At 48.6% G+C, this 15,065-nt stretch overlaps 1 protein-coding gene across 16 annotated transcripts in view; it reads left to right on the forward strand.

Annotated features, from left to right (window-relative positions):
- The window catches only part of Arsg (arylsulfatase G), a 150,928-nt gene that overhangs the window by 75,450 nt on the left and 60,413 nt on the right, over positions 1–15,065 (forward strand). For all 16 annotated transcript variants that reach the window (XR_005489859.2, XM_063269225.1, XM_039086177.2 and 13 more), the window contains 4 exons: positions 2,885–3,072; positions 6,874–6,921; positions 8,409–8,520; positions 10,740–10,877. Coding sequence is in view for 15 of the 16 variants with exons in the window: in XM_063269225.1 (XP_063125295.1) it covers positions 2,885–3,072; positions 6,874–6,921; positions 8,409–8,520; positions 10,740–10,877 (486 nt within the window). In the remaining variant the exon portion in view is untranslated. The remainder of the gene's footprint in view (positions 1–2,884; positions 3,073–6,873; positions 6,922–8,408; positions 8,521–10,739; positions 10,878–15,065) is intronic.

Below are 15,065 nucleotides of genomic sequence, written 5' to 3' on the forward strand. Positions count from 1 at the left end.
GGCATGCTTATGCCATAGTGTGCACATGGATATCAAGAGGACAGCTTTGGGGAGCCAATGTAGGTCTTGAGGATTGAACTCAGATCATCAGGCCTGGTGGCAAGCACATTTGCCTATGAGACCATCAGTCTGGCCCCAGCTTATTTTTTGAAGCAGAGTCTCTCACCAAACCTGGAGTTCCCTTCTTCAGAAAGACTAGAAGGCTGGCCATGGACATCAGGGAAGTTTTCCTGTCTCCACTTCCCCGGCACTAGGATTATAGACATGTGTTGTGTTGTATGCACGTGTTGTGTTGTTATGTGTTGTCTGCATGTGTTGTGTTATGTGTTGTACACATGTGTTGTGTTGTTACCCTGGGTGCATGGGTGCTGGGAATTGAAGCTCATTCTCATGCATCAAGCTGTTTATAGGCCAAGCTCCCAGCCCCCATTACTCATATTTCTGTAAGTGTATTACTTTTTAAAGGATTATTTATTTATTTTTCAGAGTTAATTCTTTTTCTCCCCCTAGTATAAAAACCTTTATGCGATAGGCACAAGCAGAGCCTGGGTCCTCTGAGTGGAGACTCTGATGTGGGTTTTCACAAGATGGTCAGTGAAATCCTGCTAAGGAGATTTGGTGAACACGGTCTCTTTCCAGGGATCTGGGGTCAGGTAGCTGTGGGTCTTGGAGATGGCATCAAAGGTGGCCTTGGCAAAGTTGCCCAGGGTGGAAGTGCAGCCCCCGGTGATGTGTAGCTGTCATCTTCACTGGCCATCATCAGTAGCTTCTTGGGCACAGGAACAGAGACACACATACACCTAATTTTTAAAAAAATTGCGTCTTCCACTTCCTCTTCCTCCTCTTCCTCTTCCTTCCTCTTCCTCTTCCTCCTCCTCTTCCCTTCCTCTTCTTCCTCTTCCTTCCTCTTCCTCTTCCTCTTCCTCCTCTCTTCCTCTTCCTCTTCCTCCTCTTCCCTTCCTTTTCTTCCTCTTCCCTTTCTCTTCCTCTTCCTCCTCCTCTTCCCTTCCTTTTCTTCCTCTTCCCTTTCTCTTCCTCTTCCTCCTCCTCTTCCCTTCCTCTTCTTCTTCTTCCTCTTCCTTTTCCTCCTCTTCCCTTCCTTTTCTTCCTCTTCCCTTCCTCTTCCTCTTCCTCCTCTTCCCTTCCTTTTCTTCCTCTTCCCTTCCTCTTCTTCTTCCTCTTCTTCCTCTTCCTTTTCCTCCTCTTCCCTTCCTTTTCTTCCTCTTCCCTTCCTCTTCCTCTTCCTCCTCTTCCCTTCCTTTTCTTCCTCTTCCCTTCCTCTTCTTCTTCCTCTTCTTCCTCTTCCCTTCCTCTTCTTCTTCCTCTTCTTCCTCTTCCTCCTCTTCCCTTCCTTTTCTTCCTCTTCCCTTCCTCTTCTTCTTCCTCTTCTTCCTCTTCCTTTTCCTCCTCTTCCCTTCCTTTTCTTCCTCTTCCCTTCCTCTTCCTCTTCCTCCTCTTCCCTTCCTTTTCTTCTTCTTCCCTTCCTCTTCTTCTTCCTCTTCTTCCTCTTCCCTTCCTCTTCTTCTTCCTCTTCTTCCTCTTCCCTTCCTCTTTCTCCTCCTCTTCTTCCTCTTCCCTTCCTCTTCCTCTTCCTCCTCTTCCCTTCCTTTTCTTCCTCTTCCTCTTCTTTAGGAAAACAGCCCTAGTGCCTCTGGGAGCAGGGATGAGAGGCACCAACACAGAGACACAGTGGCTTGTCACCTTGCACGGAGCCGTGTGGGGCTTGCCAGTCTTGTTTCTCAACAGCCCCTCTGCACAGGGACGACGATAGCCGAGATGATGACCCCCTTGGATGGCAGTGGCTACCTCCTTGGAGCACCAAGACCAATATGACTGTCCTTTAGGGACACGCCCAGGAAAAAAGTCAATATTCTCAGATTCCTTAATGGGCAGGGAGATCTCCTCCAGGGTCTTGATCTTCATGTCCTTCCCTGGGGGACCCAGCTTGGTGACAGGGGTCGACTCCTTGTCTTGGGTTTACCTCAATGAGTCCCATGGCCATGATCATGGTTACAGCCTTGACCATTACCACAGCTCCTACGAATGCTGCTGTATCCTCCATGGAAGCTGCTCAGGCCTTCTAATCCTGGGCCCCTGGGTCCTCAAGGCCTCCCCACTGCACCGTGCTAGTTGCCGTTTGGTCCTTTCCTGAGGAAGAAGCAACTATTTTTTTTAATTATTTTTAATTATGTGTATGTGTATGTATTGTGTCTATGTGGAAGTATTCACACATGCAGGCAATTGTTCACAGACGCCAGAGGAGGGTGTTGACCCCACCTACCCCGGGATTGCAGTTACAGGCCGTATAACGTAGGTACTGGGAACTGAACTCTGGTCCTCTGAAAGAACAGTCTGTACTTTTAATCATTAATTTGTCTCTCCTACATATCTGTTCCTATCCATGGATGGTTCTAAACCAGCTCAAATGTTGATTTGTGGGTTCAAAAGCTCACTGAAGTGAGTGACTTTGACATTTAGAATCCATAAGTAAAGAAGATCAGTCCTGGGGCTGGAGAGATGGCTCAGTGGTTAAGAGCACTGACTGCTCTTCCAGAGGTCCTGAGTTCAAATCCCAGCAACCACATGGTGGCTCACAACCATCTGTAATGAGATCTGATTCCCTCTTCTGGTGTGTCTGAAGAAAGCTACAGTGTATTCATATGTAATAAAGTAAATAAATCTTTAAAAAAAAATTGGTCCTGTCGATCTGAGTTAACCTCAGACTAGTTTGTTTTCCGGGCTTTCTGTTCCTTGAGCACCACCAGGTAACTTTTAAAGCTTTTCTCAGGACTGTCTTTCTATGTCCTGAGTGAGTCCCCACTGCTTTCCGCTTGGCTTCCTGCAGCTGGTGGCCAGGTCTTGATCTAGTCACCTTTCTTGACAGGTTTGTAGACTTCCACGCAGCTGCTTCTACCTGCTCGCCGTCCCGAGCCTCCCTGCTTACCGGCCGGCTGGGTCTACGGAATGGAGTCACGCACAACTTTGCAGTCACCTCTGTAGGGGGGCTTCCACTCAACGAGACCACCTTGGCAGAGGTGCTGCAGCAGGCCGGTTACGTCACTGCCATGATAGGTAATGTACCCTGGGGAGCTGCTTCAAGGGCTCAGAGTCTCTCAATGGCTGCTGCCTCTTCTGCTCGCATCTATGTTTTTTGTCAGCTTCTTGCTGGGTATGTATGGTAGGAATGCTCTGAGCTAGCTTTAAAGACTGGACTGCGATCCTGGAAATGTGTAGTTCTCCAGTCCCATGATAATGAGCTCTGTGGTAAGTGATTGTGTCCATTGGGTCAGAGTATCCCAAGGATACCTCAGGAAACTTTCCCAGACTCTCTTCTGCTGTCTGAGCATGCTGGCTTTCTTTCCTGTGCCCAAGACTGCAATGGCTCATTTTCCAGGTCCTCCATTATAATTCGATTCGAGGAGGGAGGAGAGAGAGTAGGTGGCAGGCTCACGGACCCACCCACTTCTGTGAAGAAACGGACTCTTTTGTTTAAGATACCTATCTTTCCTTCCCAAGAACCGGGCTTGAATCTTACCATCCAGAGATGGGTGGCCTGGTTCCCAGGTTGCAAAGAAGGCTGGGAAACTTGGGACAGGATTATGATAATGGCCGTGGCCCTGGGCATGGTCATCTTGAACAAACTGACAGTTGTAGGCTAGGGGTGAATCGGTGATGAAGTGCCTATCTAGAAGGCACAATGCACTGGATGCCGTCTCTGTGGACAGCAGCCCCAACCCTGCCCCCACCCCACCATAAGCGAGGACATGGATATAGGACAGGAAGGCAGCAGTTGCTTTCCCATTGTTCCGCCAATTCTTTTCCTCCCTTTCTCCTCCCTCCCTTGCTTCCTTGCTTCTCTCTCTCTCTCTCTCTCTCTCTCTCATTAGAGTCTCACTTGTTCCAAGATGACCTCAAATTCGTTAGATACCTGAGAGTGACAATGAATTTCTGATCCTCCTGCCTCCACCTCCTGGGTGCTGGAACTTTAGGCGTGTGCCACCATGCCCAGTTTTGCATGGAACCCAAGGCTACACGTATGCCAGGCAAGCACTCTATCAACTGCATTCCTAACTTTTTTCGTTTTTGAAACGTGGTCTTACTCTGTAGCCCAGGCTAGCCCCAAACATACAGTCCCATTTGCAGCCTTAGAGGGCTGGGACTCCAGGCTTCTCTGATTTGTGTATGTTTTTGCGGTACCTACCTTACTCAGTGTGCACTGTGCTCTAGGCACAGGGAATGCATTCATTTACACAGGATTATTGTTCTCTTACCGTAGAGCGAGAGAACTATGTCTCGAACCTAGGGCACCTGCTTCCCATTCCTGGCTGGGAGCAGTGGAGTCTGCATGGGACCTGACCCCAGTCTTCTCCAGACGATGGGGCCTCCCCGCCTGTCTGTCTTGAAGATGCTGAGACCGCCCAGAAGCTCCTACGGTCTCCGTAGCTTTGTTACTTATGAAGAGCCCGTTCCAGTGGGATTCCTGCACCGCTCTTCCATAGAGAAATGGCAAGGGAGGGTGTGCCAACGAGCTTGTGACAGCAAGGGTCCCTGCGGAGGAGACACTGGTCTCTTGGGCCTACTGTGTTAGCTTGGAGGATGATGCTTTACTCAACAAAGGCTCGCACTTCTGGTGTTTCCTTCGCTGCTCTGGGCAACATTCCTTGACTCAGAAGGAGATGCCCCCGATGGTGGAAGGAAAGAACCAATTGAGGGCGATCCTTCTCTCTTTCTAACTTCCTGTGCTGGCTAGTTTTATGATAACCTGACACAAGGTAGAGTCAGCTGAAGGGAGGGAAACTCAATTAGGAAAATGCCTCCGAAGGCTTGAGCTCTAGGGCGTTTTCTTGATCATCGATTGATGGAGGAGAGCCCAGCCCATGGTGGGTGGTGCCACTTGAGGGCTAGTGGTCCTGAGTTCTACAGGAAAGCAGGCTGAGCAAGCCATGGTGAGCAAGCCAGTAGGCAGCACTCCCTTCCTCACATGGTCCTGCCTCCAGGTTCCTGCCCTGTTCGAGTCCCTGTCTGGATTTCCTTCACTGATGAACAGTGATGTGGAAGTGTAAGCCAAAGAAACCCTTTCCTCCCAAAGTTGCTCTTGGGAACGGTGTTTTATCACAGCAATGGTAGCACTAACTAAGGTACTCGCTCCTTTCCCCCCATACCCTGGGGTATAATTATGCTGACAACATCAGTACCCAGAGGATACATGAAGCTCCCCTGGGGGTTGCCTTTTAGGTAGGCCTATAAGATACATCCACCTTTCCCTGGAGTCAGGACCAGTCTGGTCTCTGGACTGCAGGATGCTAGAGTCTTCTACAAGGCAGGGGTTCGGCTCTTCTTCATCCGCTTTAGTACCATGGTTCCTTTCGGTCTTTAAACACCGAGTAAGCAACTCATCACAGGCACCTGTATGGCTTCCACCTTTTCCCTCACCCCAAAACTTCACCTTTTGCAAACCCTGAAGAAAATGAGAGAATCTACCTGCTTATGGATGAGACCTATTCCCAGGGCTCAACATTACTTGAAATCCCCATCTGTGTTCACACGTTTTTACGTAGTTGTATAGGTTTCCCTAGGCTCCCCCACCTTTACCCTTCATATTATATATAATATACATTTTTTCAGAGACTTCTGTGTATCTTAGCTTTTATTCTCATATAACCTAAGCTGACCTTGAACTTCTGAACTCTCTGCCTCAGTGCCTTAGGTGCTGTGGCCACCGTACCAGGCTCCCCTCAGCTGTTTCTTTCTTTCTTTGTTTTTTGAGGCAGGGTCTCACACTGATGCAGTCCTGACTGACCTGGAACTCACTATGTAGACCAGGATGACCTGGAACTCACAGAGATCCGCCCCTCTGTCTCCCGAGTGCATGTTTTGTTAAAACTTGTTTTTCAGATCCACAGAATAGAGCTGGGCATGGTCCTATATGGCTGTAAGCCTAGCTCTCAGGAGGTTAATAAAGGAGGTCTTGAATCTGAGGCCAGCCTGAACCACATAGTAAAACCCCGTCTTAAAATAAAACAGTTTGCAGTTGGGGACAACAGGCTCTTACAGAAGCGACTCTAGATTCACTAACTTACTTTTTTGCTCTGCGTGCTTCCTTTAAAAGATAATTTGGTCTTATTAAGGCCGTATCAAATCATTTACTTAGCCACACCCTGTATCTGCATACTAACTTCCCTCCTTCAGTCAAAGGTCCACTGTTTAGATCTTTGGATTGATGGTGTAGCCTTGCCCGAGGTTTCCTGTGATCTGGTCCTCAGAGCAAAAGAGCAGATCAGAGGTTCTCACATTGTCGGAGCCCTGCCCTACATCCTCCAATTATCTCCCCAGAATGAAGGCATTGAGGGGAGCAGGATCTGCAGGGGGCTGAGTTTCTCATTTGCTGCCCTGCAGGTGGCTCAGGTCCTGAGCCGCTGGGGAAGCCGCCTCTCCCCTCTCTGCAAACTGCTGAAGTCATTATCCACAGAGGAAGACGCTGAGACCAGGCATTTCTAGGACCATGCAGGGTGGGGATCGGTACCCATCCTCATCTCTGTAGGACCCTCCATGGGGCAGTACAAGCCACGTGCTCCCGAACGAGCAGAGGCTCAGCTGGGCAGCATCACTGAGTTGCAGGGAAGAGGGACCATCCCCAATTATCTTTCCCACGTGGTCCTGAGGCATCCATCCTTGCTAGTCTTCTGTCTCCCTGTAGGATTCCTTGGGGTCCCAGAGAGCAGAGTTCTGCAAGCACAGGGTCTTGGCAGCTTCTCTTTGTCCCCACGGAAGGGTGGAGCTGATGGGAACCGAAAGTGTGACCTGCTTCTCTGAGGGTCTGTGTGCTCCCACAGAGACCCCTCTAAATGCCTCTCTCTCTCTCTCTTTCCACAGGCAAGTGGCATCTTGGGCATCATGGCTCTTATCACCCCAGTTTCCGTGGTAAGAATTCTTTTGGAGTTTGTTCCCTAGGAAACAGAAAGTACATTGAAGGAAGTCAGAGCAGCAATTTGAGGCAGAAAGTACAGAGGAATTTTGCTTGCTGGTTCTCTTGCAGACCTACGTTTGGCTTAGCTTTCTTGTGTAGTCTAGGACGACCTGCCTAGGGAATGGTGCTGCCCACCATGGGCTGGGTCTTTCTATACCAGTGAAGAAACAAGACAGTTGCCTATGGATATCTACGAGCTAATCTGATCTGGGCAGTCCCTTAATTGAGACCCCACCTTGTCTAGCCACTCTAAGCTCTGCCAAGTTGACAGTTAAAGCTCACTGGGACATAAAACGCCTACTGGTGAACGGGGATCTAAAGTTCCAACTTAAGGAATGCAGTGTTGAGGGGGAAGATCCTGTCATTCATGCTGACAGAGAATCTGAAGGCCGCGATAGGACCCTAAAGAAGAGAGAGGAAGGGACTAGCAGGATGACAAGGAGTGGGACATTTTACAGGAAACCACACTAGAACTGGACTGAGCGGCCTCTATGTAGTTTCATTGGTAAGAGTTACAGAGAAAGCAATTCCAGGCAAAGTCATTGGGGTTGCAGGGTAAGACTCCCATGAGAAATGGGAGGCAGCTGGTTTAGGATAGGTAGTGTGCAGATTAAAGCAGGCAAGAGACAGACGCCTGGGCTGAAGAGGCAACCTACCTTACTGCTGGTTAAGCCCAGCTAAGAGATCAAGTGGTAGAAGGGATAGGCTGGAGACTGCCAGAAAGGGGATTGGATCCCAACGCTCACGCCTGGCAAACCTGAATCCCCTCAACGTGTAGAGTCCGCTGCATCTGGGAATAGCTTCCTCCTCTGACCCTTCTTCTGCTTCTCTTATGATAGGACCATAGGCATACAATGTCATGCCTGGCTCACCCACTTCTCAGGGCGTAGCATACCTTACTCTTTTTTTTTTTTTTTGTTAAAAAATTATGTTCTTTAGTTTTGTGTGTGGACACACACACACACACACACACACACTGTGCTGTGGGATGCATAAGGAGGTCATTCCTTCCACCAGAGAGTTCTAGAGACAGAACTCACGTCGTTAGTCGCGTGGGCAAGCATTTTTACCCGCTGAGCCACATCACTGGCCCCATAAAGAAAGCTTCTCCGAAGGCAGGCAGTGGATCTATTTCGTCTTATCAGTGTACTCATAACTTCATGGAGGAGGATGCTAGATGGTCAGAACTCCCTGATATTCCCTCCCTATCTAGGTTAACTCCCACCATGACACATTGCACAAAGCTAGTTCCTACGGGCAGGACCCGGCCACATGATTTTCTTTGCATACTTCAAAGGGATATTAATCAAATCCTCTTTTAATTACACACTCTAGAGCACCGCGGTATTAAATCACGGGAAATTAAATCCTCCTGAGTGTAAGAGGGCAGGCTTGCTGAACAGCAGTGAGCAGGGGTGCTAACCGATCGCCCGTCTTCTAGGCTTCGATTACTACTTTGGTATCCCGTATAGCAACGACATGGGCTGTACCGACAACCCCGGCTACAACTACCCTCCTTGCCCAGCATGTCCGCAAAGCGATGGCCGATGGAGGTAAGACTGTCCAGTGCGTTGGCTGTGGGCTTTAAGTTGGAGACCTGAGTTCTTCTAGAATAACTGAATGAGATAGATGCAGTGAGAGACAGCACACACACAGAGAATATATCCAGAGAAAAGGTTTTCACTTATTTCCTAAGGCAAAGACGGGAACTACAATTTTTCTCCCCCGTTGGAATTTTCCAGAGTCAGCGAACTGTTTAGCTCACCTAGGGAGAGCCTTGTGCCTGCCAAGGTCTCACACACAGGTGCAATCTCCCTCCTCCTCTGCCTGCTGGCCTTGTTCCTGGAGTACTAGCTATTTGCCAGGACCAGGCGTGGGACATACGGAGAGGGGCAGGGACAGAGATGGGGAGAGAGTTGCTAAGCCTTACTGAGGCAACAAATTAGCTCAGCCTCCAAGCTCCTCTCTCTCAGAGCCTATGCTGTGATTGTTCCTAAGGCCTCAGGTGTCTGAACTGCTTAGGGAAGGTCTCAGCTGACTCATTAATAACATAATAGTTAATACAACGATGATTGTTTATTGAGAAGTTGTTACATTCTGGGAACACCCCACACTTACCTGTAATCTATAGGTCCAGTTTTCCTCACCTGGGTCACAGCAGAGACGGCAGGAGACAGACTCCAGATTGCAGCCTGAGTCTCTAAAGCCAGGGCCCGTGTCCTGGAGGTTGGCTTCTTATTGTGAGTGTTTGGGCCAACATTGTCACTGTTACCAACCTGGGTGCACACAGAAAACACAGAGCTCCCTCCCAGGTCTGCACTTAACAAGACGGCAGGGGACAGTGTGAAAGAGAGGCTGTGTGCATGCCTTGCTGCCTCTCCTACACAACTGTGTGTGGCCTACAAGTCACCCCCCTGTAACCCCATGTGGCCATATCATGGCCTGAGATATCTCAAGTGACCTCTCCGTCTCTCCCCCTCTCTTTCTCTCTTCCTTGTCAACCTGTATGACAATCAAACAGAGCCAAAGGTGTTGGCTTGTTGGGTTAGACACTAAACGACAGTGGAATTCTATCAAGGTAATAAAAAACTGAACACTCCCACAAAATATGGAATAGTGAAGCCAGCATTGTAAGGGTCCTTTTTGGTAAATACTTATTTTGATGTGTGTGTGTGTGTGTGTGTGTGTGTGTGTGTGTGTGCGCGCGCGCGCGCGTGCGTGTGCGCAACCGTGTATAGATTTGTGTATGTGAGGGCGGATACCCAAAGAAGCCAGAAGAGGAAGGGCATCAGATTCTTGGAGCTGGAATTACAGGCGGTTTTGCTTCACCTCATTTGGGTATTGGGGACTGAGCTTGGCTCCTTTGCAAGAGCAGCAACTGATGAGCCATCTCTCTGGCTTCAACTTTTTCTTTAGAATTAAAACGTGTTTGGCAATGGTTTACCCAGTCCGACCTCATCCCCTACGCTTCTGCGACCGCGTGTTGTGGGCATTCGGTGTGGTGGAGTCAGATTATCCCCAGCCCATCTCTAATTATCCTCGGGAGGACTCGTGTGACACTGCGTACTTCTTGTCCTTCCACCCAGTTCTTGGTGGTGACCAGGGCAGAGAGCTGCCTTCTATCCTCCCAGAATCCCCTGTAAGGGACACAGGGACCCCACACTAGACAGGTGGAGACCTCTGAGACTGAAGATAGCTCACTCAAGACCGTGGCCAGAGGAGAAGGTGTACAACCATGGATGGAGGGCTGCCTGACAGATTCGCTTCAACCTTAGGACCCATGGAAGAATTACTTTTCTTCTGACTTTTTTTTTTAAACCGAGTGTCACCCAGGTCTCCAAGCTTCCCAAACATGATTCAGAATTAAAACTGCCATCTTAAACATTCTACCCGATTACTGGATTTCCCCCTCCCATGACACCCTGTCATGGAGTTAGGACAGCACCCACAGTACCCAGTGTGTAGCTCTCTTCACTGAGGCTGGGTGGTATGAGGAAGCCAGCAGGGAGAGCGTTGGTGGACTATTGAACTGTTCACACCCGTTCGTACCTCAGTGTCTCTCCCTGCAAGATGGGGACCATAAGGCCCCAGGGTCATAAGCACCTCACCAAGTTTTGCAGGGTGGCTGGCTCACCCAAGGAGCACCAACGTCCATTCAAAGGGAACAGAAAAGCAAATGACTGGTCTGTTAAGTCCCTCGGGACCAGCTGAGTAGTGTTCTGTATCTGTGTGTGTGTCGCTGTGTGAAAGCCTTCTTGTGTTTTCCACCCAGGAACCCTGACAGGGACTGTTACACAGATGTGGCCCTTCCTCTCTATGAAAACCTGAACATCGTAGAGCAGCCGGTGAACCTGAGCGGCCTTGCACAGAAGTATGCAGAGAGGGCAGTGGAGTTCATTGAGCAGGCAAGGTAAGGAGCACAGGGCCCCGGTCCCTATCCCTTCTTCTATACTCACCAAGTTCTCCTGAGCTGAGGGCCAAGGCAGAGTTTTACGATTCACCAAGTATTCATACAGGTCTCCCATATGCTAGTCACATTGGTAAGTGGTCCTAACAGACTCTCTGGTCCTGGATTAGAAGTTCCTCAAGTACGGCCTTGGCCTTCCTGAGGCCTTTGACTATCCTGCTTTGGTTAGCACCAAGGTTGTGGACCTTTGTTTCTTCTCCTGCTAGAGCATAAGTTCCTTGAGGAATATGCCTGCCCACTGCTTTCTGGGTACTCAGGGTACTTGTTAGCGGGGTTTATGAGTTCCTTGTTGCTGCTGTAACAAATGACAAAGTGGAGGCTAAAACCAGTGGCAACCACACTAACGTGTTTTCCTCAGATCTGGATGATAGATGTCTGAAGCCAGTCTTAAAAGGGCTTGAATCATAGTGTGAGCAGGTCTCATTCTTTCTGGAGTCTCCAGAAATAATTGTTTCTTGTTCCCTTTAGCTTCTAATAACTGCTGCTTTTCCTTGATTTATGGCCACATCACTCTGATCTCTTCATCTATTGATCCCTTGCATGGTCAAATGCCCCTGCCCCTCCCCCCTTTTAGACAGCGTCTCATAGCCCAGGCTGTGCAACTCCTGATCTCCCAAGTGTTGGAATGTGCCACCACACCCGGGCTTCTTTTAAGGACATTAGTGATTAATAGTGAACCAGGAACCAGATGGGGTGACGCAGTCCAGCACTCAGGAGGCAGAGTTCATGGCCAGCCGAAGGGGCAGAAGAAGGTCAACCAGGAAATCTGAAGAAGGTGATCTCATCTCAAGATCTTTAACACAATTATACTTAGCCAGGGAAGGAAAAGTCCTCCGATTCTGGGGACTAGACTTCAGCTATGTTTGAGGGTCGTTATCCAGTATCCCACACAGGACTACAAAAATGTACATCTACAGGGCCCAGGAAGCAGGGGTGAAGAGACAGTTGAGTGGTTAATAGCATTGGCTGCCCTTCCAGAGGGCCCCGGTTTAGTTCCGGGGACCTCACTCACAATTGTAACTCTAGTTCCAGGAGATCTGATTCTTCAACTCTCCAAGGGCACTGAACACATGTGGCGGCACATAGACATACACACAGGCAGAATACATACATACATACATACATACATACATACATACATACATACATATAAATATATGTAAATATATTTATATAAATAAAAGAAAACACAACAAAGTGGAAAGCAGGCCCCATCTGTAGTGAGCAGTCGTTACTTACCTGCCGCCATTGATGATGGCTGAGCCTGGAATGTTAACCTGAGATATCAGATCTTTCCAGTTTTAGGGAGAGACGGGAAACAGTCTTTAAATGGTAGAAACTACTAATTAAAAGAAAAGAAAAGACAAGATAAGAGGGCTAGAGAGATGGCTTTGTAGTTAAGAGCACTGGCTGCTCTTCCAGAGGACCAGCACCTACAGGGCAGCTCATAACTGTCTGTAACTTAGAGGATCTGACACCCTCATATAGATATACATGCAGGCAGAGAACCAATTCACATGAAATAAAAGTAAATAAATCATTAATAACAATAGGAAGGAGGAGGGGGAAAGGGAGGGAGAGGGAGAGGGAGAGGGAGAGGGAGAAGGAGGAGAAGAAGAAGAAGAAGAAGAAGAAGAAGAAGAAGAAGAAGAAGAAGAAGAAGAAGAAGAAGAAGAAGAAGAAGAAGAAAGAGGGCTCCAGATGGCTCAGTGGATAAAGGCACTCGCTGCTAAGCCTATAACATGAGTTGAATCCCTGGGGCTATGTGGGCAGAAGGAGAGAACCAACTCCCAAAAGTTGCTCTTTGACCTCCACACACCATGGCACCTCTGCATTAACCAAATTAATTTTCGAGAAAGCAAACACTGAAGGTGACCTCAGAATCCACCCCACTGTGTTTGTCCCGTCCTGGCAAATGGTGGCCAGAAGTGCAATTGATTCCGTCTTCCTCCCAAGGCCTCAAACTCCTCAAGGAGAATGGAGCACTTCTCGTAGGTCCACAGCCGTAACTTAAGTAAGAGAACAAAAACGTGTTCTGTGGCTGCCTGCCCAGGTAGAATTAAAATAGCTTCACCTCGGGAGAGCTGAACAGACCAACTCCTGACTGTGCAGGATCCTACAGCCCTTGCTCAGCCATGTTGGACTTTTCTAGAGACACCATCAAGGGGTGGGGCGCAAACGTGTCAGGTGAGGTAGACTCAGTTGTCTGTGTGTTCTGTGTGGAATACACCCCACTGCTTCAAACCTCAGAGCAACATCCCAGGATGTTAGAGGTGACGTCTGAATGATTCCCCAGACTTTTCTGAGAGACACTGCCAATGTTTTTTCCTCAGATTGCTGATAGAGACGGAGCAAGGCTTTTTTGATCTGGAAGGTTGAGCATCATCCAGCTCCCTACAGCTTTGCAACGGTTCTAGTTTCCTTTGCCCTGGGACAAGCAGATGCTTCATAGTTGGCGAGGACGGTTTCCTGTTGTTTTAACAGAGTCTCAGCCTTCTGAGCAGGAGGGAAGACAGCTGGCTAGGGCTGGGGACTGTAATGCTTGCCCGGGCAGGGGTGTTGGAAACCTGGGCATCCATCAGTTAAGGAATGCATTGAAAGACAAATCAACAGACATTCTCTTCCTACCAAAGAGAAGAAGTGAAGAATTGGCCGTTTCCCTAGTTAAAGTAACCAGTCATTGGCTTTTAAACTTTACAGAAGGCAATCATAGGGCATACAGGTTTCTTTAAGCTTTGACCTGCCAATTTATCCACGACTTTCCTCACTGTAGCAGAAAACTCCCCTGGACCTGCCCTCATCCATGCTGGCTAATTTTATGTCAACTTGGCACTGGTTAAAGTCATCCCAGAGGAGGAAATCGCAATGAAGAAAATTCCTCCATAAAATTTGGCTGAAGGCAAGCCTTGATGGGTATTTTCTTACTTTGTGATCTGTGGGGGAGGGTCCAGCCCATTGTAGGTGGTGCCATTCCTGGGCTGGTGGTCCCAGGTTCTATAAGAAAGCGAACTGAGCAAGTCAGTAAGCAGCACTTCATGGTCTCTGCATCAGCTCCTGCCTCCAGGTTCCTGCCCTGCTTGAAGTCCTGTCTTGACTTCCTCCGGTGGATGAACAGTGATGTGGAAGTGTAAGACAAAAAGAAAAATCCTTTCCTCCCCAACTTGCTTTTGATCACGGTGTTTCATCGCAACAACGGTAATTGTAACCAAGACAACTATCTGCCTTCTACGTGGACCTGCTTATCAAAACTATCAGAACATGTGTGTTTTTAAGGCATCAGACAGAGGTCTAAACAGAGGGCTCTGTGAAAGCAGAGTCTGTTGCTTAGTGGGAGTAGAGCATAGAGAGCCTGGCAAGTCAGGGTGGGTGAGCTAGGCAGAAGAATACATGTTGACTCTGGCGTTCAAAACCAGAGTCTTCCGAGAAATCTGGCCTGTGGTCAATACTCAGGATGTCTGACTGTGTCTCTATGTCCCTTACACTCCACACCCAAGCCGTTAGTCACTCAAGACATATTCAATTTTATGATACAACATAAAATTTGTCTTTTACAATGTGTACGATCAAGTTATGAAGGACAGTGGTAGGGGATGTGGTAGCACGTGCCCATGACCTCAGCATTCCATTCATGGGGAGAATGCAGGAGGAGACTGAATTCAAGGTAGCTGGGGCTTCATAGCAGACACACTGACACACACATGCGCACACATGCACACACATACACAAATCTGCTTTAAGTAAGTTTTTGTTCAGTAGCATTCATAGATACCATGTGTACATATAGCCCAAAGGGGCTAGGGGTGGGACACACCTTCTCCTAGTGGGATATTATTAGGACATGGGAACCTTTGGAAGGTGTTTAGGTCTAGGTGGGGTGAGGAGGATGGAGCCCCCGTGATTGGATTGTGTTCTTATCAGGTAAGGATAAGACCCGTCTCTCTTTCTGCTGCGGGATAAGAGGAGGAAGGTACAGTGTAAAGAAGGAGATGCCGAAGTTCCCAGGTGCTAGGCCTGGGAGAATAAAGGTTTGCTCCAATTCACCCAGGCTGGGGTATTTTTGTCAAAGCAGCCTGAGCTAAGACATATGCGTCATTCAGAACAGGGTCCTGATGGCATGTAGACGAAACCTGG

The sequence above is a fragment of the Rattus norvegicus genome, chromosome 10, assembly GCF_036323735.1.
Source record: "Rattus norvegicus strain BN/NHsdMcwi chromosome 10, GRCr8, whole genome shotgun sequence".
Classification (NCBI taxonomy): domain Eukaryota; kingdom Metazoa; phylum Chordata; class Mammalia; order Rodentia; family Muridae; genus Rattus; species Rattus norvegicus.